This window comes from Oenanthe melanoleuca, chromosome 6, assembly GCF_029582105.1.
Source record: "Oenanthe melanoleuca isolate GR-GAL-2019-014 chromosome 6, OMel1.0, whole genome shotgun sequence".
In the NCBI taxonomy this organism is placed as follows: domain Eukaryota; kingdom Metazoa; phylum Chordata; class Aves; order Passeriformes; family Muscicapidae; genus Oenanthe; species Oenanthe melanoleuca.
In genome coordinates, this window is record NC_079340.1 from 30,343,549 (window position 1) to 30,370,311 (window position 26,763).

General features: G+C 40.2%; 1 protein-coding gene across 5 annotated transcripts in view; it reads right to left on the bottom strand.

The window, feature by feature from the left end:
- Positions 1-18,243: 18,243 nt before the first annotated feature.
- Positions 18,244-26,763, bottom strand: part of FGFR2 (fibroblast growth factor receptor 2) — a 79,819-nt gene continuing 71,299 nt past the window's right edge. For all 5 annotated transcript variants that reach the window (XM_056495503.1, XM_056495500.1, XM_056495501.1 and 2 more), the window contains 4 exons: positions 26,254-26,324; positions 24,396-24,533; positions 23,524-23,629; positions 18,244-19,986 (listed from right to left, as the gene is read on the bottom strand). In XM_056495503.1, the coding sequence (XP_056351478.1) occupies positions 19,822-19,986; positions 23,524-23,629; positions 24,396-24,533; positions 26,254-26,324 (480 nt within the window). In that variant the 3' untranslated portion in view covers positions 18,244-19,821. The remainder of the gene's footprint in view (positions 19,987-23,523; positions 23,630-24,395; positions 24,534-26,253; positions 26,325-26,763) is intronic.

The window sequence follows — 26,763 nt, forward strand, 5'->3', positions numbered from 1 at the left end:
CCACTTTTATAGGAACAGGTGTTTCACTGAATAAAATTCTTTAAATTCAGTAGAAAATATTTCATCTTGAGTTCTCAAAACTGAAAAATATCATTTCTCCTTTCTCCAATTTCAGATTTTTTTCCTCTCCCTTCTGTTCATCCTTTCTCTCTCCAGAAAGGATGAAGCAGTATAAGATACTAGAAATACAAGGAAGTCCAACTTTTTTTTTATTTCACTAAGATTTTTTAATTAGAAAAAATTACAAACCTTATGATGGTATAAAAGTAGGACTGAAACTACATTATTTACTGCTTAACCTCTAATTTGGAGCATTTTTATAAGTTAAGTATTTTATGTGTAAATCTTTCAATAAGATATAATCTCTCAAATAATCACAGAACAATCAAAAAATATTCAAGCTGATTATTTTACTCAATGAAGTTTTCATTCATCTCTAAATAGCACTGAGGTCTTGGGGGAATAACTTGTTTATTTTTTCATTCATTGTGACAAAGGCTTGACTACACCATGAGTTTTTGCTGCTGATACTAATAATTTATGTTTCAGATTCATAAACTGCTGTTTCAGAAACAATGGGGCTGACCTCTTCTGCTAGGAACCATCAATGAAACAGAAATGTTTATTTATTTAAAAATAAAACAGCCTGGTCTCTAACTTGCTTTGCTCTAGATAGAGCAATATATCAGCAATGGTCCAAAAACTGCATTTTATATTAAAAACCCAGAGCTGCAATTAAAATCTAAATCAAGGTTTGAATTTTATTCAGAGAAAGAGAAAATTCCTTAATATTTTTCTGTCAAATCAGAGCTTTTCCAAGATCAGCTTTTAAACTGTGTTTTCAGCACCTTGCAAATAGAACTCCACTGCTATTTATCTGTCACTCTGAACCAAACCCCAAATGACTTTTCAGTTTCACCATTTAAGGTTGAATCCTTATGAAATTTGAAGGAATTCTAAAATGAGGCCAATACTTGGTGTCTGTATATGGTTTTGTCTTAGTTTTTTTTTTTGGAAAAAAAAGCAGCAGGAGGAGGACACATGATTTTATTTTTAATTCAATCATTTTTTATAATCTTTTTTTGATGCCTTGGAACTATATTCAGAACACAGCAGAAAATGAAAAGTCATTTGGCAAAACCCAATAGAGGCTGAGAGTGCAGGGGCAGAAAATCCCACAGAGTTTTGGAGATGTTCAGATCAAAATTCACTCTTTCAAATAAAGAACATCTCTAGCAAGTAACAGAGCTGTGGGCTGCCCTTCTCTCCCAGATGAGCCTTTAGAGGGGACATGGACACAAATGTGAGATTAGATCCACACCCACACCAGGATCTGAGCTGCAGTACCACTGTCCAGGAGTGGGTAGCAAATATGGATTATGGTGCTCTCTGCAAGTTCAGAATCCTTAAGCACTGTCTTGTGCTCTGATGTCCTCCCTACCCCCCATAAAATATAAATAATATAGATATATAGATATAGATATAGATATAGATAGATATAGATATAGATATAGATGATATAGATGATATAAATATAGATAAAAATGAATGTAAATATACATATAAATATACATTATAAATATAATTATAAATATAATTATAAATATACATATAAATATAATTATAAATATAATTATAAATAGTATTCATATACACTATCCAGGTAGCCCCCCAAGCCAACCACGTGTAAAGTTAAACTTTTCACATTAATGGATTTATCATGAGCTAAAATAAAATCTAGGGCTTTTCACATAGACTTATTACTTCACAAAAAATAAATAAATCATTTGCAAAGGGATCAGAATTAGTTATGTAAGGATCCAGGGACACTGTCACTTTTGGAAATGCCAAGGAGAAGTGAAAGATTTCAGACTGGGAAAACACTGCCTGCCTCTTAGGAAGGGAAACTGTTAAAGCAAACAAGATTCTCTCATTTCAGAAGTATTTGAACAATGGTTAGTTTCAGTTTAGCTGCTGAACTTTCCACAGGCTGGGTGTGCTCACAGCACAAGGTGTACCAGCCCTGGAAAACCATCCATCAAGCTGGGATGGCTCTGCATCTTGGGAAAAAAAAGAATAAACCTGATTGAGCTTTTTGACTCAGGCTGCACAGTTTTAAACTAGAAAATGTCAGAACTCTGTGCTAGGTTTTAAAGGCTGCAGATCCAGCCTAAAACCAATTTCCTGCATCCCACCTTTCACAGCACACACTCCACTTTTACTCAGCACTGCCCCAAAAATCGCTGCGCACGCATTTCTGGCTCCCAAGGAAAACACCAGGGAGTGGGTGTACTTCCTCCAGATTGCATTGTGCTCAAAGATAAGCCAAGCACAAAACAAAGAGTGCATTATGAGCAACTGGAACAGCAGCTTCTGAGGTTTCCAGGGCTCCAGTGAGTTTGAAGTGAGGTGGATATTAATGACAAACAGCCACTTTCTTGATTTCCAGCCCTGCCATGGTTTTTTGCTGGGTGAATCAGGACAGAGATACTGATAATGCTGAGTTTGTGGAAGGTCAGAAATGCTGTGGTGCACATCTGCTGGAGCAAATACCACCTAGGATATGGACAGAGAGGTAAATTTACCCAGGTTTGTTACTTTTCAGTACATGTCAGAGCTCCACAAAGCCTCCCAAGAGCCTGGCTAGCTTAGGTAGGACATGCTCCAAATAGAATTTACCTATGTTACATAAAATCTTTCATCATAGAGGGATCTAGCAAGCTTTCCTCAAAAAGAAAATCCTCTCCCACTCCTGGTGTTTGCAAAAAGCTTCTGGCACTTGGCAAGCAGAGCATCTCTGAGTTAGGAAAAGGACCTTTTATTTGTCTCATCAAATTCTTTTTGGTTTGTGTTGATATGAAATTGTTAAAAATCTCCATTTCCTTACTCCAGCCTGCCAAAATAGCAATTAACTGCAAAAGGTGGCTGATTAAATTCTCAAAGCAACACGGAGTTTGGAATGATTTTAGCTCTAAGTGATAGTCCCTGCAAGTGAAACCATTTGTTTTAAATTCTGTTATCTGGAATGTGCTACCTAAGAGCAGCTTGTAACACACAGAGATTAAGAGCAGTGCCTTAGTAAAGAACTGTGAGGGTTGCATTCAGATCTTGGGCTTTTTTTAAAAGGTACCATAGAGAAGTTCTAGAACTGAATTTTATTATGAAGTTGTGGAGAATAACTTGCCACCATCTGAATAATAGCTTGCTAAGACTGCACAGAAAATCAGGGTAATTTGGCTTTAGGGGTATTTGTAAATATTATAGTGAATAAACCAGCCCTAACAGAAAGGGTGAGGGTTTATCATGTTTTTTTTCCCCAATATAAAATCTGGACAGTGCTGGGATTGCCACTCTCAAGGATGAGAATAGGTGAGAATACACCAGAATGAACCTCTGGAGAGATTCTATCAAAGCATCCCCAGGTCAGTGTTGGCAGCATTTTCCTAGTGACAACAGCAAATCCAGTAATGACAGATTAGAGATTTCCAAAATTACTACAGAAAAACTTTCCCTGAAGTATCATCAAGCCAGTAATAAATACCTCCAGAGTTTGAGGATCTCCTGAGTACAAGAAATGACATAGAAATTATGAAATTCATTGGTTGGCCATTGTTTTTTTTTTTAAAAATCATATATATTAGCAGGCTCAAGATATGAAAAATTCACAGTCATGTGAACTGTGCTTCCCTGAGTTTAAATATGAAGTAGAAAAAGGTGGAATCCCTCAAAAGGAGTCTTAAATTTACACTGTGTGTTACCATAACCTAAACCAGCCTAGAAACATCAATCACACATTTTGATTTTTTTCTATTTTTTTAAGTGGTTGTTCACAAATGCAAACCACAAAGAAGAACTGAGTAGAGGAGAATACAAAAGCAGTCAAATAATTTGGTTGCAGGCCTTGTGATTGCACATATTACATTTTATATCTATGTAATTAAGCATCAGATAATCCACACAGACTCTGCTTGGCCATGTTACAGGGATAATATTGTCACAAGAATGATGGAGAACAACTGGCATGGTGTAATAATGGCTCTTTAGAGCCTGCCAATACCCAAAAGTGGGGAAAAGACCCAAAAAATGCACATTTAAAATTAATGGCATAGGAAATCTAAAATGACATGCATTTAACTGCATAAGAAGGAACAACATTTCTAATAACCTAAGTTTCAAAGGTCTGCTAGGCTGAGACAAAACCTGACTTTGAGAAGCAAGGTACCACAGAGAACACAGGAAGGAAAGTACTTAGAGAAGAAGGAAACCACTTTTTCCTACCTACAAAACCTGGTTTGATTCCAAACATTCATCATGGGCAATCTAGGGAGACTCTTTCTTACCACTCCAGTTCTCCTAGAAAGCCAAAACTCACTGACATGATAAAAGATGTTGGATTTATCATTCTTAGCAGGAATCCCTAAAGCAAATACACCTCTGTAAAACTCAGCATTTATACATGGCTGGGTTTTGAGCTTTCTTTGACAGAAATAACTTAGTTCTTTCTGATTTCATACTCTTGGATGACCTCCCATATTCTAAAAATTATTTGGTACTTTTTCCTAAAGTATCATATTTTCAGTGATCATATGAGGATTTCAGGCTTCATTAGAAAGAAGGTCTTGTAAAGACCTAAAGGTCTAAACCCCAGAATTTGAATTTAAAATATCTCAAATTTTAGCTGTTCTAGCACCTAGCTAAATATTAGGGATGGGAAGGATAAACAAGAGGTGTTATATATTCAGGTTGAGCAATAGTGAGCTGCAGATCTAATTTTTATTGTGAGCGCAGATAATGCTAGTTTTAAATTCAGCACTTCACAATTTAGATCCTCATCATGCCATAATGTAGTGACTTTGTGAAATAAATAGTGTCTTCCAATAAGTACTCCTACTGAAAATATGTACCTGAATGAGAATTGATATTATTATAAAGCAGTTAAATACTTGAATCTTGTGTTCTGGGGTTGTTATGGAGTTAAGAATTGCTTTGAGTTGCTGAAAAATCTGGATTAGAGAGAGGATGTGGAGGAAAATTCTGGTTGGCAAACATAAGCCACACTTGAAACCAGCTCAGAAAAATGTCCAAAATTTTCCTTGAAAGACAAAGGAGGGCTGACTGTCATAGAACAAGGCTGAAAACTGTTGGTTAGCTTGCTAAATGCAGCTCATTCCAGCTCTTTCTATATCCATGCACCACAAACATCAGCCTGGATTCCTGAATCCCTGCTCTGAGCATTTCCAGCTCCCCTGGAGGGACAGGCAGAACCCACCTGCTGCAGGACACACAGACAGTCCAGCCCATTCTCTGAGCAGCCTGCCCACAGCTGCCAGAGGTTTCCAGGTGTTTGAAGGCATGGCCCATGTGCACATCCCCTGTCAGAAAAGATTCTTTGTCCAAAGCCTCTTCTTCCTCTCCAGTTATCTGCACACAGCTCTAACTTATGGTGTGGGTGCTCTTTGCACATTTCCTCTGCTTAGAGAAAAAAGAAACCAAAATCCCCCCCACCAAAAACCCCCTCACCAAATAAAACCACCACTTTTATGGCCATAAGTCAGGTCTTACACTAATAGTGAAATCTGGGTTAAAACCAGCAGTCAGGTACCTCAATCCCTATTTTCTAGTGTCCTGTGATGTACAGAGCAGCCATGAGCTGTGCAATATTGTCTTCTTTCACAGACTGTGCTGTCTGTGCCTTGGTCATTTTGCTGCATATTTATTTCAAGCCCCAGGGTAGCAAAGAAATGGGGAAAAGCAAGGATTACACTCTCAGTATGGACAGGGAAGTTTGAAGCAGGATCAGCCCAGGAGAGACTTTCAGGAATCATAAAGGAATGATCAAAGTATGGAACTTCCTCAGGACTTGGTTTGTTAATGTTACCATGGGTTGGTGAACATGAGGCATGAAAAACAAACAGATCCTTTAGCCATGTGAAAACATTCCAGGAAAAGTCACCCAGACTTCCCAGCTCCACATTGCTGCTTCTTCCTCGTGGACAACTCCAGTTTGCACAGGAGAATATCCATCTCTATGACTCCCTTCTTCATTGTCCTTCCAAAAGTTTTATGGCTTTTATGGAGTATGGTGGCATCCCATATTTTAACTCCCTCCACAGCAAAAATCAGACTTTTGGACACAGAAAAAGAAGCTTAAAGGAAAGTGACTTTGGGGAAAAGCCTCTGGGGTGTAGGTGGACAGTGGTGGTGGTTGCTGCTCCTAAACCTCAGCAGGTTCTCCTGCCCCTTCTCTGGTGCCCTTCCCTATAAACCTGCAGGAGTTCTCATCCCCAAGCTTTCCAAGGAGTGATGAGAAGGACAGGAGAGACAATTACAACTCCTAATCTCCTTTGTTGAAGAATTTTAAGGATTTAGGCAAATATTGATCAGAAACATGCCAGCTTATTTCATTTAGGAGGGGCAAGAAGAAAGGTCCCAAACACTTCTGAGGTCTCAACAGCTCCTGAAATATCCAGAAAAAAAAAGGGAAAAAAAGGAAAAAAAGAACCTGAAAATGCAGGTTTCAAAAATAGCTGACATATTTTCCTCTTTGCCTGTAGTGAGCACAAACCACAGGAGCAAGTTGAAACCCTGCCTTTTCTTTGCCCTAATTATTCAAGTGAGGCAAAAATTTTTCTCTCCAAGGTGAATAAACTTCAGCCATAAGTAAAGTCCTGCTTAAATATTGACACAGACCAGTATATTCTCCACTACCCAGTGTTTTGCTAGCAATTAAAGTATTAGATAACAAGGCACATGTACACAGCTGGATGGAGAAACCTCAAATTTCTGAACAGCGTCCCAGTTCCAAGAGTCGGCACAGAGTCCAAATGACCTTTATCTTGCCAGTGTTAACAAATTTAGATTAAGTACACAGATACCAAATTCCTTTCATGATTTATCGAGTATGTCATGCTAATTTTTGCACCCACACCATTTGTACAGGCTCATTTTACTCGGTGCTGTGTGAAGTTGCCACGCTGAGCACGTGGCTGAGTTGAAGATGAATAGGGATGCTGGGTTCTTTTCTTGGAATATTTCCCCTCTAAAATAACACCTTGATAATTGGAAAGTCACAGAGGGTCACCAGGATGCTGCAGGGCAAGGGCACTGCTCTGAGTGGGATGGAGCAAGAACCTGCCTGGATGCTGCCTAGGGGCTGAGCCCAGGTCCCTCTGCATTCTCAGGAGGGAGAAGGAGAGGTGACAGATGGAAACAGCAGCTTTCACTCTGAAAATCAGAAAGGAATGGGAAGGCTGGCAGTGGAAACAGATCTGTCCTGCTTTATTTAAAGCAATGCTAAGCACAAAAAGACTGGCTTTGAGATGTAGGTAAAAGTGAAACTCAGAATATTGCCCTACTTTCCAAGGTTTAAAGCTCTTGTCAGAAGCTTTGTTATGGCATCAAATTCCAGACCAAATGTATCTGTTTCCAGATGTCCACCAGCAGTACTTCAATTACATTTGTGTTTGTCTATGTGCATCTACATCTTTCTATTCAATATTCTGAAATAATTAAATTTTCATTTGTAGGTCAAGTCTGGCAATTAGATTGTAGCAACATCAGCCTTCCTCCAAAAATAAAACCAATTTTAAAGGTTTCTGCTTCCACACCTTGCACACATGATCATGCCAACATCACTGCTCACTGCCCACCACTTGCACCAGTACAGCATTTTGCAGTTTCTGCTAGGAATTGCATTTTTAAAGTCATAGAAGTTATAATACTGAAAGCAAAAATGTGGATGCAACCATTGTCCAGACCTATGGCAGTAGAACAGGATTCCCAAGGAGCCCTTGCTGTGATTTGGGTGATTGCACAGCACTCATTGCAAAGGGAACTCTCTCCAGCTGATCTGATTCCTCACCAAGGCATGAAACAGCTCCTGGATTTCAGAATAATTCATCTGACCCCCTCAGCCCTACAGCATCTGAGGCTCAATATCACAGTATAAAAACCCACCCCAGCTCTGTTTCATGGGGTATTACTCTTAAAGAACAGCAGGGCAGCACTGTAGGTTAAAATGGAATATTTATCCATACTCACATTGATAAGGAGAGGCAGTCATAAATAACACTTTCATCCTGGTAAAAATCAGGTTTTAGGCATGGTGCTTTAGCAGCTGTCTCTTGCAGGCTGGAACACGCTGCATCTCTGACTCTCCTTCTTATGAAAACTCAGAATAATTATTTTTAAAATTAACCAAACACAGGTTTGTATAAAAAGAAATCATTGAGGTATACAATTCCCTGAATACAGCTGTGGGGTCAGCAGGTCAGACACATGCTGTGTGCCAATAGCAAAAGGTTAGAGTGGATTTTTAAATCCATTATGCTCAAGAGCATGTTCAAAATCGTGAAGAAATGGTTTGCTTCCTACTTGATATCCTCACAGCACATGAAAATCCTGAACACTAAACATAGATTTATATTAGAAGACAGCTTCTTTTTTTTTTATGACAGAATTATTTTGTAATCAAATGCCCCAACCAGATACCACAGGAATAACTTAATGATGTAGGAACACAGAGTTGGCACAAAATAAAGTACAGCTCACAACCTCAGGCTGTGTAAACTGATGCAACTTCCTTGGTTATCCATTTATACCCTTTTATTCATTTACTTTGGTAATTCAGAAACCCAATTTAAGATTTAATATGATCTCAGGAAAGAATCCATAACCCTCAAACATCTGCAGTGATAGTCAACTGATCAATACAATGATGGCATTCACATGAATTTCAGCAGAGCACAATTGAGGGCTTGTGCTCAGCTCTGGGATATGTGTGATAAAATATTTTGGTTTAAATCACTCTTGTCTGAAAGGCAAACCTAATCAAGCAATTTAGCATTCTGGCTTCTCCAGAAGGATAAAGGAAAACAGATTTACCAGGCTGCAGTTGGGAATCTCAGCTTTCTGCCTTATGACAGTCAGTTATTCCAGAAACTCCAGTTTATCTGTCAGGTTTTGTGCTTATTTAGGAGTGGAATGAACAACCTGATTTCTCAGTTGAATGTTAGAGACAATAAAGTGTTTGACAGGTCTCACTTCCTCGAATGCAGAGACCCCATGAGCTGATTACAACCTGTTTGGATGCTCTCCTTAGGAAAACCACAGCAGGAATACTTTTCTTCTATTTCTTTTCTTCCCCTTCTTTCATCAGTTGTTCATAGAGCTGCTAAGCTCTCTCTGCTGAAACCATTTTCTCTGACACTGATCCAGTCTCCCCAGAAATATTTTCCAGCCTCTGCTACCAGGTTGCTGTGCCCCATTCATTCCCTTACACCACTACCCACACTTACCCTGTGTGAGCCTGGGGACAAACCCTGAGCACAGCTTGCACACAAACATCACCCCAAACAACAGGAACTTTCCCCAGTGGCAGCAAAAACTCTGCTGCAGAGCCCCCAGTGCCCTTTTCCACTCCCATCCCATCACTGAGATCTGCCTCTCCATCATGCTGATTTCAGGATTGGTGTGAGCACTCTGTGGATGAAATGTAATCTTCAGCAAAAGGCAGGAACAAATACATTTTCTATGCTATACATCTGCTATGCTTACAAGGCAAAACTGGCAGCATTATTCCTTTCCTCATTGTCACTGCAGTGGCTGTTGTGATCAGACAGAATCTTTCTTCTTCTCCCCTTTCTTTTTGAAGTGTTGGGCAAATATCTGCAATACAAAAGTGGCAAATTCAGAATACAATTTCTGCTGATGGAAATTATTTTAAAGATTGCTTTTATACATGGTTAGGAATGGCAAGACTGCAATGCTCTTGGTGTGTGAGGTCCAAAGAAGGAAGAAAAAGGCCAGAGTGAATTCACTTCAAAACCCAAGCAACTGCTCATGGAATATTTTGGCAACTATTCACCAGGTCTAGTCTGCATCACATTTTTAATCCCTGTCCATTTCTCATTGCCAAATCAGTGAGACACTCCTGCTGTCTACAGTGCTGTCCAGACAGGACAGCATCTTTGTAATGCAGAATTTGGAAGGGGATTAAACAAACAAAACCCTCTCCAGAATTGTTGCCAATGGTTAGAAGTGATTTGATTATATTTGTTTTCTCCTCCTTGGGACAGTTTTGGCTAGAGCACTGTCTGCATGAGCATGGAGGTGGCCCCAGACAGGTAACCAGACCCATCCTACTGATGTAAAATTACTTTTGTGTTAAATTCATGAAGCCTAGAGCCACTGAAATGATACTGCTGAGAAAGAATAAGCAAAATAGGTAAATGCAGCACACTTTAGCAAATAATTCACAGTATGATCAGGAGATAATAATTCCCTTCTGCATTATAACATGCTTGCTCCCTCTCATCATCCTCATGGCTTTGATTATTACCTTAGGATAAACAGATTGTTCAGTAGGAGATAAACTAAGGACAGCACCTTCAAGCTGGAAGTCTGGTTTATATCCTTAACAGTGAGTTTGGCAACTACACTTTGTTATTTATGTCCCCTGATCTCAGTTTGCATGCCAGGTTATAAAAAAACCCAAACAAAAAAACTCCACATATCAAAAAGCTTGTCAATACTGCGATGATTGCAGCCATGGCTAAATAACTTTGGATGCCTTTAAACCTCCAAAAGTCCTCACTGGAGTTCCTTTTGCTGCTGGTGCTTCATCCACTGGATCCTTCTAGACTTCTGAGGTTGCTGACATTCTCACTCCATTCTGTGCCAAGTTTGCATTAGTGTATCTGAAACTTAAAAAAAAAAATAGTTTTAGGCATCCAGATATCCTGTTGGTCATACGTGCAATTTGGAATGAGAATAATTCAATGAGAATTGGATTCTCATCCAATGAGAATAATTTCTCTAAAGGCAGCTCCAGTAAGTTTGCATTAATTTGGGGATATTTTACACATACCTCTTAGGTCCTCAATGACAAAATCACATTTTTTATACATTAATTTTCCTCTTTATCTAAAACAAAACACAAATTGAAGAGCCAGTCTTTCCTGATACAAACAAGAAGCTGCTGGGCTGTGTATGGAGATTACTTCTACCCCAAGAGGGCAATTACTCCAGGCACTTAATTCCACCCTTATCAATTAACTCTTGTGATGGAAGGAATTTTATCTAGTGGAAATTGGACAGAGATCTGGTCTGAAAAACTTCCAGCATTTTGCCAATGAACTCATAGCAGTGACACTATTGTGCATATCCAAGGTCTCCAACTATTTAAACCTTAAAAACTCCTCCAACCAAGTACAAATAAAACATAACAAAAACTGTCAAGCAAGTTCACAAACCAGAGCCAGACTCAATACAATTGAAGGAGCAACCCTTCTTCCATTGGACAAGTCACCCAAAATATTTTTTTAACACATATTCTTATTTAAGTCTGATTAGGGGATGTGAGAAGAAATTCAGTTTCTCTTCTGGAGCAAGTCATTGCTCAGACATGCCAGTGGTGACAAGGATGTTGTGGTAGTACATGGAGCTCATCAGAACCCCTCATAAAGCACTGGAAAAAAAGAAAAGCAGGATGTTTTTGTGCTGTCTCTGCAAAGGTAAGGACAGATGCACCAGCAGCAGATTTTGGTCAGAGAGGGCTGAACACGAGTGGGAGCTTTTCACTGCCCCAGAACAGAGCCTTGGATGCTCCTGCAGGAAGGGGAAGAATCAGAAGTGCCTCTCTGAATCCTGCTGCTCCAGCTGCTTCTCAGACTTTTGACTTCAAACTGCAATCCAGCTGCTGGTATTTTCATTCCAATTAAGTTCTGAGTGTTTTTTAAACAAAATATTTTCATAGACCGACTATTAAACGATTTCATCATGATCTGATTTCAAACAACAAATGCTTACTGAACTGCAGAGCTGGAGCCTGAGAGATGAAGAAACGTGTGTTTGGAGATTATAAAAATGCTAAAAGGATTTAACTTGGCAAGCAGAGGCCTGAGAGCTCAATTTGACTCAAGGGATGCCAAAGTATTGAGGGCTGTGGTAAACAGTAACCCAGACCTCCTCCATAAGCTGTCCATTAATGAGGGACCTGAGGGACACATTATAAAATTAACAATTGGAAAATTTCAAACAAATCCAGAATCCAGCTGAGTGTGTGCAATGTCCAGGTTACATGGTCAATGCAGTAGCTGTCTTTAGGTTTCTTTGTTCTGAAATAAAAGTGAGATGCATTTTTTTAGCTGGTAAAGTGGGAACCAGTAACACCAGGATGAGAGCTGCTTGCTGCTTTAGCCAGTGCTGATGTGGGTCTGGCATATGTGTTCTGGGGAGCTTTAACAAGGATGGGGTTCCCTTTTTGGGGAAAGAAGCAAATGAGGGAGAAAACATAAGTGAAATTAAGTTGCTTCTGGTTGATGGTAGTTTCCTGGAAGTCAGCTGGTGTACAAAGCAGCACAGTGGAAATCAAAAACCCCAGAGCTGAATAAGAAAAGGTTTACAAATGCAGCAGACACCTCTGTCATGTTTGCATGGTATCTTTGCTGTTAATTAATGAAGTGGGAATGCTCCCCCTGAAAAGGAACATGCTGTTCATGTCTGCTGTGCCTCTCAGAGCAAAAGCAGAACTGAGAGTGCAGAAACCACACAGATTTAGTGACTTACCACTTTGTCATCTGATGCTCCTTTTACCCCCACTTCTACCCCAGCACTGAAATTAAACCCCTACAAGCTCCTCTTCCCCTTGGCTCTTAACTACTTTTTAAAATTCTTTTAAAACCTTTGAGGGTATATTTTGAGATGCTGAAAACACCCTGGAAAAACCTGAAAAAACAACCATCCCTCCTTTGTTTTCACTGCAGGCCTCTGGAAGCCCCAGCTCTAATGACATCTGAAAAGGATTTTGTGAGCAGAACCTGGAACTTTCAGCCCAGCTGATTGATTGTGTTTAATTGCCTTTGGGTTTCACCAGCCCTGAGCCATAAATCTGCTGGGTGTCAAACAGGGGGAGTCCATTAATGGGGCATGGCTGTCTAGTCAGGTTACAGAGAAATCTCAACAAAATCTGGGGTTTGAGGGTTTTAAACCACTGATGGGTGGGTGCTGGGAGGGGGCAGGAGGCTCCAGCATCACTAATGTGGCACCAGGGAAAGGAGGAGCTGCTGCCTCTTCCTTCACCTGCCTGCAATGAGTGAAACAAAGCTGCAGGAAAACCACAGCAGATTTTTGTCCTTTTTTATTGCAGCACCAATGGGGGGAGTGAGGAGCAGCTGACACAGGCAGGGAACAGAGGCTACAGGATCCAAGTGGAATCCTTCATCTTTAGGGCTGTGCAACAGACACCAGGCATGAAATTCTGGGGTGGTTTAAAGGCTTGTGGAACCATCCTGAATCTAATTGTTGTTTCCCAAATATTAAGCCAGATGAGGATCCAGAAAAGTTGTCACCAATGAAGCAAAAAGTCAAATGAGGGGCAAGCAAAGCACTGCCAGACACTAAGAGGAAAAAAAAAAAACCAAAACACCCCAATGCTTTTAACTCACAATAATAACATTTTACCTTTTTGACTATTTTACCATTTTAATCTGGTTAGTAACATTTTATTGAGTATTTTAGTACCCTGCTATGATTATGTCTATTATGTGATATGAACATTTATATAGCATTAGCCTCCTGATTTAAAAACCTGCAAACAAGCTTTTTAATTTCTTTGTAAAATTTCTAGTGCAGACCTCGTGTGCATACAAAATTAGAAATAAATACACTATTTTTAGTGAAAAAAATATGACAAAAGGGTTACTTAACTCTAAAGAACAAATCAACAGATTGTATTTCATTGACCAGCTGATAAATAAATATTACAACTCCACTGACATGACTGAAGTCTTGGATTACATCAGCTGAAGAAGCCCCACCATTTGTTATAACAGCTGTCAAGGAACAAGTCTTGGAAATTTTAAAGCAGAGAGAAAATACCAATTTGAAAAAAAAGATACAGGCAAATTTTTATTACTTACAATTCCCAGCAGAAACCCAAATGTTTGGGGGCTTTTCTCAATTCTCTGACCTAAAAAATGCAAATACTTTTTAGAAAGAAACTTGCTGAAAATAACTGAAACATAATGAAGGAAATTGGTGAGAATGGGGGGTATTTGTGAAAGAAAAAGCTTCACCTTACTCACTGCAGGCTGGGATTTCCCCAGGAGCTTTTGTGGTAAACAATTGGGTGGCAAACAATTCCCAAGTGCTTTTGGCACTCAGGATTTGGGACATGACCCTTGAAACTCTGGGCCCATGCAGGAAGATGCAGCCCAAATTTCTCCAGCAGTGTCACTTACAGCCACCCTGTGCAGCCCTCCTGGACCCCCAAAGCACAATTCCCATGGCAGATCCTTCACTTACTGAATTTACCACAGCAGTACTCAGCAGGCCATTTGTGCATCTCTGTGCCAACAAACTTTTGGAATAGAAAGTCCTGCATGCTGCTGAAAAACCCTAAAATAAATTATAGTTGTGCCAGGGAAACACATCTAGGCAAAATATTGCACCTTGGCTGCCTTCTCTCAGATGTCTTTAAAACAGTCCTTGATGTTTTTATTGATGTTTTCCCCCCATAAATTGTATTTCCAGTATAATGGGCCATAGATTTCCCCAGCCAGCAGTGACACCAGGGCTGTTTGCTGGCTTTTCCCCACCCTCAGACAATTCCAAGCATGATGCCCCAGCAGGAGAGAGGAGCTGCTCCCCTGCCACAGAGAATTATTAGTCCTCCCTGGCAATGAGGGCTTTGGAAAAGCTTTCCCAGTAATTCACTGTTTCAAGGAAAACAACCTGCTCCCAGCACCCAGTGCTGGGCAAGGGAAATGGGATCAGGTCCCCCATAAACCATCCCAAAATATCCTGACATAGCTCACAGCCTCTGGCTCCAGGGGACAAATGATGGAGCATCAGAAAAAACCTGTCAAAATATTGGTAGACATTCTGAGCAATATGGTATCTTTTATCCTTCAAAGTGTTTTCTTCAAGGAAACTTCATCTTCAGCCTGAACTGGAAATAAAACATTTGAAAAACGAAATTATTTGTGGTACCTGGATGTTACTTACTTAGTCTGTTCTGGTTTGACAAAATTTAAAATACTTAATTTCTTACTTTGGTTTTAAATGCCACTGTCTGCCATTAAATAGCTGCAACATAAAATGACTTCATTTCCTGCAGACTCTGTTAGGGTCATGTCATTCTGATAAAGGCAAAACAGTCCATACTGTGCAGGGCACTCACACTCCTGAAAGCATCTGACAAAACACTGCTTTCCACTGCACAGGAACCCAATCTCAAAATATTTGGCCAGCTGTGATAATCACAAACAAGCCAGGACCTGACACTTAACATCCTTAATAGAGGGGGATCTCTTGTTAAATGCATCACTAAACTGAATTTACTGAACAATCCATCCCACTGACAGCTCCACGTGCGCCAGCACAGCTCTCCAGGACTCTGCTGCAGAGCTGGGGTACCTTGGCCAACAACACACATTTGCAAAATCACAGAGGAGTTTCAGCTGGAAAACCCTGGAGATGCTCCTGGCCAAGCTTGTGCTGAAAGCAGGGCCTTAATGAGGTTATCCATGGCCTGGCAAGCCAAGCTCTTGGATATCTACAGCCAGGAAGATCCCCCTGCTTCTCCAGGCAGCTCATCCCAGTGTCCAAGTGGTCCCAAAGTGAAGAAATTGTGCCTAAAATTCAGATAGAAACACCCTGAAGCAGCTGGTTCCTCTTCCCTCTTGTCTCCATCTTCTCTCCTCTAGGAGCCTTACAGAAAAGCTGTGAACAGGTAAATCTGATAACAGGGGATAAAAAAAGACTTGCTCACAGAATCTGTTGCATTTAAGCTGCTTGTAACATTCAGGATTCATGGCAGCAGAAGCTCAGAAGTTCATTTTCACAGGAGTGACAGTCTTTCCAAGAGGAGACTGTTGGAGGTACCTTAATAAGCCAACAAACTTAATACATTTACTGTGGAAAAATCAATTTTTTTTTTCTAATTAATAGATCCAATTATGCAACTACAGAACTTCCTGATTAAAGAATGGACATATGACCTTTCAAAAACAGGTGTTGGTTGGCTTTTTTCTCCCTTTGATTTTTTTTTTCTTTAAATTAATAGCAACTATTTACTTCTCTTTTTCTTTTTATTTTTCCTCAAGTATGCTTAGCTGCTTAAAAAATGTAAATAAAACTAAAACATATTAAAGTTCCTAGGACTACTCTTCTGACAATTCTTCATTTTTCCTAAAAAGACACACACTTAAAATTTCCTTGACTACAGAAAAATCTCTAAAACTCATCACTGATATTAACCTTCTTTTGGTTTGATTTATCACTTGGAGATCACTGAACCTTTCACTAAAATGATGCTCTCTCAACTCAGGGCTCTCTGGTGCTTTTCTGGAGGGCTAGACATGAAAATTCCTACATACAGCTTTGCTCATCTTGCTTCCAGGAATAAAATAGTCAATTTATTTGTCTTCAAACAAATTTGAAACTCACAACACAGCTGAACTCTTACTTTTGTAAAGGCAAAATGAGCCAGATATAGGATATTATAACATCAACAGAAAAAAAAGTACAAGCTATGTTCTTATCTGATACATACAGCCTGTGCTACTTGGTGTATTACAGCAAAAAATTGCAGTTTCATCTGATATGTATCACCCCTTCTACTTGCTAAATTACAGTATAAAAGTGGAAACTCTCTAAAAACAGGCAATATGAACTTGTTTATGGATTCAAGCTGTAACAAATCTCATTTTAAAATTATTTTCCCCTATATTACACAGAGTTGATTCAAATCAATACCTAAAGGAGGGACAAGAAACAAGGAAGTGCTGAAGGGAACTGACTGCACACAGAACACACCTCTCAGTATCCACATCAATAAAAATCCACTTCCTGAATAAATTACTGCTCCTATTAATGGCAGCTTTTCAATGAGACAGCAACCCCAAATCCTCAACCCTGCCACTATGAATGATCCAAAGGTAATTTCCCCTCTGAACAAATTTCAGTGCCAGACTTTATTTTCTCTTCAACTCCACACATAGAGGATATTCTGCTTCTCCCCCCCAAAACTGAGGCCAGGGCTCCCACAGAAGGAAATCAGTCAGCAGGCAGTGGAGAAGAGTCCTGAGATAGCAGGAAAGAATAAAAACTTAATCCATAGATTACAGTATAGAATTAAGAAAATGGCATAACAGACTTCAGATAACATTTGTGGAAGTGTGGAATATCTCCAATGTGCAAGTCTAACTCTCTGAGAGCTAAAAAATGAACAAAGTAAAAACAAATCACCTGTTTGAAACAAGACCAGGGCAACAAATAAGTTCTGATTAATTGACAGCACCTTTCCACCACATTTCTGAATGTTTTCATCCTGTTATTTTAAAAAGGTATCAAAGAAGTAGAGATGCACTTAAATCCATTTCAATACCAGCAGAGCAAGATTCAAGATCATCTGAGAGCCTTTAAAAACTCCTAAATCCAGACATGTGTCATTACCAAGATTGTGGTTTCTGTCACAGTAGCCACTGTTGCTGCTAATAGCAATAGAGGTTGTGGGGAAAGGGAATTATGGTTTCCAGTGAAGTCAGTGGGAATTTTCCAATCAGATAATTCTTAATTGAAAACCACAAGTTTTTAACAGGAACTTTTTAAGAAAGTTACTCAGGGTTGGCACTGGATATTCAGAGTGGAAAGAGGCAAAAAGGAACCAAAGAGCAGTTTGGTGTCTGGAGCACTTCCACACTCGTGGTGAAGATCACATCCAACCTCCCTCTCCAGCCCAACCTGCAGAAATGTCACCATAAAGTTCCTGTTTCTGCCTCAAGCACAGGCTTTTGTGGGGTGTCTTCCTTCTGTTTCCAAGGTTAAAAAAAAAGAAAAAAATACAACAGAAAACTTTTAAATTCTTGCCATGCCGCCTCTTTCCATCTGTTATGATTTTTCAAAAAAATCTCCCATGCAAACAGTCCTCCAGCCTCTCCAGAATGAATCAGAAACCTCATTAATTAAAGGATACAGCCTAAATGAAAAGAGAACATACTTTGGGTCTATATTCTGAACACTTCAAGCCATTTTCCACCAAAGACTGTACACATATTTACTCAAATAACCCATGCTGTTCATGAGTAGACATTTTACAAGACAGAGGCAAATGCATTACTCCTGAAAGGATTGCTTTGTAATATAGGATCTATGATAAGGTCTAAAGGAAGCTTTTTTGGACCTGTTCCATCACTTGATGTTCAGGAAACCATTTTGTATGACACAAAGGATTAGGAAAAATAAGCTGCATGACATTTATTTTGTAATTTTAACATTAATATCTGTAGAAACATTTTATTGTCAGTACAAAAGTTAACAGATTTTAATACTTATTTTACCCAATTAAAAATTATTTTAAAAAAACAAACAAAACCAAAACAGACACATCACCACATAAAACAGTGAAATTTGTATTTGTATTCCATGGCCATATCAATGTGAATGTTCTGAAAGTAAAAATACAAGATTTAAAAAAAAAAAAAGATAAAAACAACAGTGATATTCTAGCAGAGGCCAGTGCTACACCTACTGTTATGGAATGGTTCAGAAGGAAATACTGGAGTCAGCATGAATTAATCCCCTAAAAAGATGCTGATACTCCTATGGCAAGTTGTCATTATAAACAACTTCTCTCTTTTTAACTGAAGTTACAATAGAGGGATAAAGGCAAAAGATCCAGGCCAAAAGGTCTGGAACTTATTATCCAACTGAGGCAAGAGAATTGCAGATAATTTGATGCATGTGCAACTCAGGGTAGAAGCTCAGCTCCTTTTAGAGCAGTCTGTTCTGCTGTGGTTATAGACCAACTCTTGTCTTTCCTTACTTTAAGAACCTCCTTCAAAATGTTCTTTATTTTCTTTTTTTTTTTTTTGGAAGTGGAATGACTCTGCTTTTTGGACCTTATCAGAAAAAGAGTTTCTTGTTAAAGGTTTTGGTTTTGATAAGAATAATCATCTGACACTGCAGTTTTTAAACACAAATAAATCAAAAGTTTAATTCCCCCAAATTAGTTATATACTGTAAATATTTCTTTTCTTAAAGATCTGAAAACTAGTAAAGTCTGAGCAATATATCTACTAGTCCTCTGTGCTGCCTGCATAGAAATGCCATTTAAATTACAAAAACACAACAACCCTATAAACGATTAACTGTTTTGTACATTACCAATTAGTTAATAAATTAATGATATACCATTTTCCCTGAAAGCAAAGTATTTTCCACCTTTGGATGGTGAAAATTAAGAAATTCTGTGTAAGAACAGCATTTAGCAAATAGCTGTTAAAAAAAGAGACTAATTTGCTAGGTGGATTGGGACATCCATTTTTTAAATCAATACAAAAAATAATTCATTGTAAATATATATAATATATATTTATACATATTTTTGAATATATTTACATACATCCAGCACCTATATACTGCATTTGTGCTCTGTAAGTGTGTGCCAACATATATTTTCTCCAAATATTACAAAATAAACAAGAAAGGCAGACCCAGAGTTTGCCTCAAGTCCAACTGGTCCATTGTACAAACAAAAGTCTGTTGCAGCTCACAGGAAGCCAGAAAATTGATAGCAATGGGTATCTAGACACAGCTCATAAACATTCTTCTTTCTTGGGAGCACTTGAAAGCTGCAAGTGATGAGAATCTTTATGTAAGTTCTGAACGCTTTCCTCCAATTTTTTTTTTTTTTTTTCCCGTTTTCTTTTTTTTCTCTTTTTTTCCGTATTTCCTATGTACAAGCAGGAACATGAAGGTCCTGGAGAAAAGCTTTTGCTTTGCATGTATGGCAGGTAGCTTGGTGTTGTGTTGCTCTTTTCATGTTTTCACAGCCCCGTTGATGTGCTGGTACTTGGGGAGACAAGGTTCGTAAGGCATCGGGTCGGGAGAGAACACGGAGTCGTCCCCCGAGGAGCACGAGCTCCTGGTGTCGGGGTAGCTGGGTGAATACTGCTCCAGAGGCCCACTGAGGTCCAGATACTCCTGTGGCAAGAGGAACAAAACCCATTTTTAGCCAGAGAAGAGAACTGACAGCAACACGTCACCGCCGCTCGGGTTTTGGAAACAGCGCCCGCTCCTGTGAACCGACTGCATTCAAAACTGCCTCGCTGCCTAAATGCCTCACAAAACAGGGAGCTTGGCTAGGGAAAGGAAAAGCAAGCCAATAACACGGTATTTTCTGAAGTCCAACATCACCAGCATTAGCTGTGTCAGTGGGAATAAACATGGCAACCACATCAAAAGAGGGCTTTTCACTCACAATGATAAAAATGAAATTTCATCCTAAATAGAACCATTTTTCTTTAGCACATGGTAGTGATTTGGAGAGGGAGCGACGCTTCCAACTTTGTATTCCTTTGGTCACTTTGAATCTCTGTTTTATATTCTGTGATATTAAATTTGGGTTTCAACATGCAGTGGCATACGTGCAAAAAAGATCTGAAAGAAAAACAAAATCAAATTCACACGATTTGGGTTTTTTACACTACATATTTGTGTGTTGTGCGTCCCAGAGTAGCCATGACCAAAGCAGTCATTAAAAAAGGAAATATCATCTGCTGAATCCAAGTTTTGGGTTAAGGCTCTTTTGCTAGAAACAACAGTTTTGGCAAGAGAATAAAGTTATTTTTCCCCTTGAAATGTTCCTTCTCTTTCAACTTCTAAAGGCAGCTGCATTCATTTAAATGCAATCTCTTCATTTGCTAAACCACAAGTTATGATCGCACTGACGAGACCAGTCTTCCACCTCAGTCAGTATTTTATGCTGCTGTGCTTAGCTTTGGGGTAATTTAGTCCTTTGGCTAACATTTCTTTTTTAAACCAGAGATTCAGTCATTACCATCTTATAGTTAAAAAATGGTCACCATTTTAGAAGGAGGGTGTGGTATGAAAGTTTTACAATGCTGGAAAATTCAATAGGGAGCAAAAGGGGGGAGTTTGGATTTGTTGATTACTATGTGGCTGCCCAGGCTCTTTAAAAATCCACCAGGGCAATCCTGGTACATATTTATGGGTTAGCAAATCAGCCCTATGTGAGCAGAAATAATCAGACATTTTCTAAATAGACTGAAGAAGAAAGAATCCCAATGTTTGAAGAAACAGGGCTTTCCCAGGGGCCATCAGACATGGCTCATCACATCAGAAAACTTGAGGTAACTCAGATATGAAGTCAGTACTGAAGGTAGAATCCTCATCCAGGGTCAATAGCCAGAGTCACACCAAGGGACATAAGAACCAGCACCAGGCTGGTTTCTGGTGCTGACAAAGCAGGCTGACTCCTAGTCCTGGTGACTTGTGCTCACGTGGGTCACAGAAACATGGCAATGGGAAACTGGGGGGGAAAACCCAGCAAGAAAACACATTAAAAACCCAACAAGTGATGATTCAGCATGGAATTTGAGCAGAAATCATTACTTGCACAAAAGCAGAATAAATTACTGGCTGCCCCAGTAAACTGAGCTGTTGGGTAAACCAGACTGAGCCTGGGCCAACAGTGTGATTCTGGGGGGAAAGGGAGAGTGGGGAGAGGATAAGCAGAAGTGAGCCTGGAGGACCTGGACTTCAGGAAAAGTGTGCAGATGACACAGAACCAGAGATCTCCAAAGCTGTGGGGGAAAATGGGACACGCTGGAGCTCTCAGGAGACACCGAGGTGCCGACAGCATTCAGGAACATGAAACGTGCTGCAAAGACAAGTGGAATGATCTGCTTTCTGTGTCCAGGGTAAATAGGACAAAGGCAATATCTGATGTTGAAAGATTAGAGATTAGGAAAACAAAGCAACAGGCTGTCAGGAGGCGATGCCGAAACACAGCAGTGGAGATCTGTGAGGACAAGTTACATAAACATCTGTCAGGAATGACAAACGTATAGTGGGCCCTGCCACAGGCCCATCAGAGGGACTGGATGTGTTCCTAAGCTCTTTCCAGACGTTTTTCCTATGATTCTAGGCTAAAGTAATTCACATAACCCTAAAGGCCTTTTCAGGTTAACTTTGAGATCATTCCAGGTCTATGAGCAGCACCGGGTTGGGAAGGCTCGACGGTTAAACACACACACACAAAAAAGAAAGCAGTATCATTCCCAGGCTTGGAATTGCAGCCCAGAACCTCCCTCTTGAACTTGCAAACACACATGCAGTCCAAGCCACCCAGCACTCCACAGTGGCAGCCAGCCCACCTCCAACTGCTCTTGTGAAATCATGTATGAACTAGGCAGGAAAGGATGCAGGCAGTATGGATGAGGTGGAAATGGTCACAGGACAGAGCTACATCCACGACTCCATAGGGAGAGCACATTCCTTCAGCCAGCCCTGAAGGTGCCACTTTTTAGAGCAAGCCTTAAAAACAGAGCCCAGATAAATTTACAGCTGCTACTGAAGGCAAAGAATCTTTTTCAGCCAGATCTACTAAGCAAATGATGATCATAAAAAATGCCATCTCTTTAGTGAGGTTCTCCTGTCATCTCCATTGTGAAAAGGCTTTTCCAAAGTTGCTCCATAATCCATTTTTTATTTCTCTGACAATTCTAAAAAATTAGAACATAATGTTGAGGAGCCACATAGAGTGATTCAAATCTCTTTTTTTTTCTACAACGAAGCAATAACAAATTTTGAAAAGGTCAAATCAAGTTGTTGCAACTTTCCTGTGTAGCTGCTTTGTTCTTTTCTTTTGCTCCCGTTAAACATTTCATTTCTCAGAAGTAATAGAAGTTTGTAGAATATTTCTGGGACACCAAGTATTTTCTCTCAAAAGAAATTTCCACCAAAAGAATCAACATTTCCATCACTTGTGATTTTCCTCAAAGGTGCACGTGGTTCAGTGATAAGAGGACTGATTCCTGTGTGGATACCCTAATCAGTGTGTTCCTAGCTAAAACTAATAATATCTCAGACCTCTGGAAGAGCACTCTTCAAATGAAACCTTTCTGCATTCACATAGCCCAACCTGAAGCAGTGCTAGGCAGGACCTTTGGATAATTGGATGGCTGTTTGCACATCCCCTGTGGGTCCTCTCTCCCTCCACAGAGAGCTATTTCAGTGAACCTAATTCACTCTCAGACACATCATCTGAAATCTGCCATCGACGATTTCTCCTCTTCTGACCTACATTGCATGGCTGGGAATCAAACTGAGGCAGCAAATGAGAGTCACCAGGAGCTGAACACCCCTCCCTCAGGTGCAATTCCTCAAACACAAAACTGCTGCAATGCTGAGACACAAACACTGCCCCTCACCCTGCCACAGGCAGCCCCTCAACACCAAAAACAGCCAGAGATGCAGAGAGGAATAAACACAAACTGCTCAAAGATGTGGTTCTTTTCAGTTACATAATTCCAGACAAAATGGCAAGAGACAGAGGATTTTATAGGATGCATAGTTCAGCTGCGTGTAACCTCAGAGGACAATGACAAACAGAACAAGAAAGTGAACTTGAGCAGGATTTCATAATTGAATAAATTCCATCTGTCCCCTGAACCATTTTCCTGATCAGCAGCTTATGGGGGGAGACAATTTACCTACCTCATTAGTTGTGAGAGTGAGAATCCGGTCCAAGTCCTCCACCAACTGTTTGAAAGTGGGTCTGTGAGAAGGCACAGCATGCCAGCAATCTCTCATCATCATATAGCTGCAAGAAACACACATTTGCCTGGCTTAATGAGAATCAGGCATCCTCCAACAAACCTTTTCATGCACAGCCAGTGCTGCCCTCCATGAGGAGAGCAGGGAGCACACACAGCTCTGCCCATGGAGCACTGAACCCCCAAACCTGGGCAGCATCCCTGCCTCACAGGGGCTTTCTGCTCCTGCCTCTCCCTTGCTCAGTGACTAAATTACATTTTTGTTGTACCCAGCAACTTCAAAGGTATTAAATTACAATATTTTTTGCATGTTGGCGATTGCAGTCTTTGTGAAGGAATTAAAATGCTAAAAAATTAAAATATAGTTAAGGTCTGTATTGAAATACCTGAAATCACACTTCCCACACATCACCAGGAGATAATGCTATGTTAACAAGATGTATTTTGCTGTGTACAAAAGCAGCCTGATGTACCTCACATTTGATTAGTGGTATGTCCAACATGTATGAATTTCCATGTTAGTAACATTAAAATCAAACAAATTTAGATGCAAAAATATTGACAGAGACTGGCTTGTAGATGATTTCTCCTTTCTGCAATAGGATCACAGCAGGGTGTGCAAAGAAGCATCCTCTGCCAAATATTCCCTGAAATCCTTCCCATACCATTTCCTCACACATCCACACCCCCACAAATAGCCCCAGCTGTAGAGGTGAGCCCTTGTGGAAGTGTTTGATTCTGCTGGGGTGCATTAAACACATGGCCCAGCAGAGCTGTGCCCCTCAGCCCTGGGACAGCAGCTCAGGTCCTTACAGCTCATTGGTGCAGTTGGCAGGTTTGTCCATCCGGTGCCCTTCTTTAAGCAGCTTAAAAAGTTCCTCCACTGGGATTCCTGGGTAGGGTGACCCCCCTAAGGTGAAGATCTCCCACATTAGCACACCAAATGACCAGCTGCAAATCAAAGAGAAAGCTGCATTAGTGGATCTGCCTGGCTGCTGGGAATCCCATCCCTCCCTGAGATGTTTAAACCTGCCTGCCCACAACAGGACAGGGATCTGGGGAGAGCAACTTTTAGGATGGGGACTGACCCCAGCAAGTTCCCAAATACTCTCTTTCCCTCTGTCTGGTGTGCTCTGAGCACCCAGGGGCTACTGCCAGCACTACATCTTCACAGCTTAATGACTTACAGAGCACTCACAGCTCAGCTGGGGTGCAATTATGTGGCAGGATATTTTGGAAAAAGAAGACTGCTCAAAACAAAAATATTTTGCGTCACCCTGCCTTTCTTTATTTTTTTTTTCCTTTTGTTGTTAACTTCTGCTAGGAAATAAAGGAGGATAATTTTTCAGCCAGTTTTCCTGCCTCATCCTGCCTGGCTGGCAGGCTGGGGCTCTGTGGCAGGCAGCTCTGCCAGGTGAGCACCAGCACAGAGCCTGCACTGGCTCCCCAGCTCCTCTGCAGCTCCCCCAGCTCTGCAGCACGGCATTTCAGTAAACTGTTTGCACAAACTTACAATAATATTATCTTTAGCCATCTTCAAAGCCACCATGGGGCCAAGAGACTCCAAATCCCAGCACTAAAATCCCTGTGCTCCCTGGCTGCTGAGGAGCTCAGGCTGACTCTCAGTCCTGAGCCAGTGAAGTGGTTTACTTCACATTCACTTAAATATTTTGCCAAGATGTTATTTTAAAACACAAGTTTGATCCACCCTTAACCTGTGTGTATAGTTTCCTTTGTAAATGATGTAGAGATGGCAGGAAACACCTCAGTAAATGATTTTCTTAAGGAGAGAACAGCTTGGAAACTGCACCCAGGTTAAAGAAAGATTAAATACTTCTTATTTTCTCCATGCTGCCCTTTTCCTTATTAACCCTGCACTGACTTGCATAACATTTTGCACCTCTGCTGGGAAGCATCCAGCCCTTTACAGTTAACAGCTTTTCTTGGAGAAATAAAAAACAGGATCTTCATCTGTACTGCATAAGAAATACACGTCTACTTCAAGCACAATGCACACAGAACTGTAATAGGAAGCAGAATAAACCCTGAGCAGTTGCATCAGCCAGTGGCTCTGTGCACACATTAAAAGATTTTTGAAGTGTCAGAGTCCAATGATTTCCTATTACATATGAAGTACTGCTGGGAAGCAGCACCACTTCTGAAAATCAGAGAAAACTTTTCCAGCACGCCCAGCCTCCGTTTTATAGCACCAAACCTCAGCATAGATTTTTATAAGGAGTTTTCAAGAACTTTCCCTTTTTTTTCCCATTCTTTTCTCTCTCTCTCCTTTTATTTTTTTTAAACCTGAAGGAAGTCCAGAGCATGTCAAAAGGCAAGCAAATTAGATAGACTCTTTGTAGCTGCACATCCGTAAATAAGTTCAAGGGGGGAACTTCCGCAGTGACAGAAGGAGGTTAGCATTTTCCACCTTTCATGTGCTTTGAAGCTGGGCAGATTAGTAACAGAGCACTGGTTAGCAGTCTACCATAAAATCCTCACTTTCTAAGGGCAAGTCCTGTTCCATCTATTAATATGTGAATCAGAATGAAAACTCTTAAAGGTAAAGGACAACAGCAAATCACATATGAAATACCCCAAACTTTAATAAACATGAAATAAAACAACCCCCTCCTTCCCACCCCCAAAACCCCACTGAAACCAGGCCACTTACACATCACTTTGATGTGTGTAAACTCTGTCAAACAGAGCTTCTGGAGCCATCCACTTTACTGGAAGCCGTCCCTGTGAGTTTGGAGAGGGAGAGAAATTAAAATGGCAGCAATTTACAGGATGATTTCCAACCAGCACATAATTTACCTTCAACATTTTCAGTGAGAAAACAGGAAGATGGGCTAAAGTACAGAGACTGTTATAAAAATGGATAATGCACTGAAGACAAAATTAAAAGCGTTGAGAGTTCCCAAAAATTTCCCAGATTGCTTGCTAGGAGAATGATAGGATAAGCAGATCAAAATCAAAATATTCTGCTATGGCTCTTTAAAGACAAAAAAGCCCACAATTAATAAACTTCTGAAAAACAGGCCTGCCTGGAAAAATAAATTTATTAATAAACCCAAGAGTTTTGTTTTCCTGTCCCTTTTGCAGTGACCCAAAGCTCACAGTCAGAGCTGCCTGTTGCTTTACACACAGAGATCCTGGGAATTGCACTGACTCTGAAATG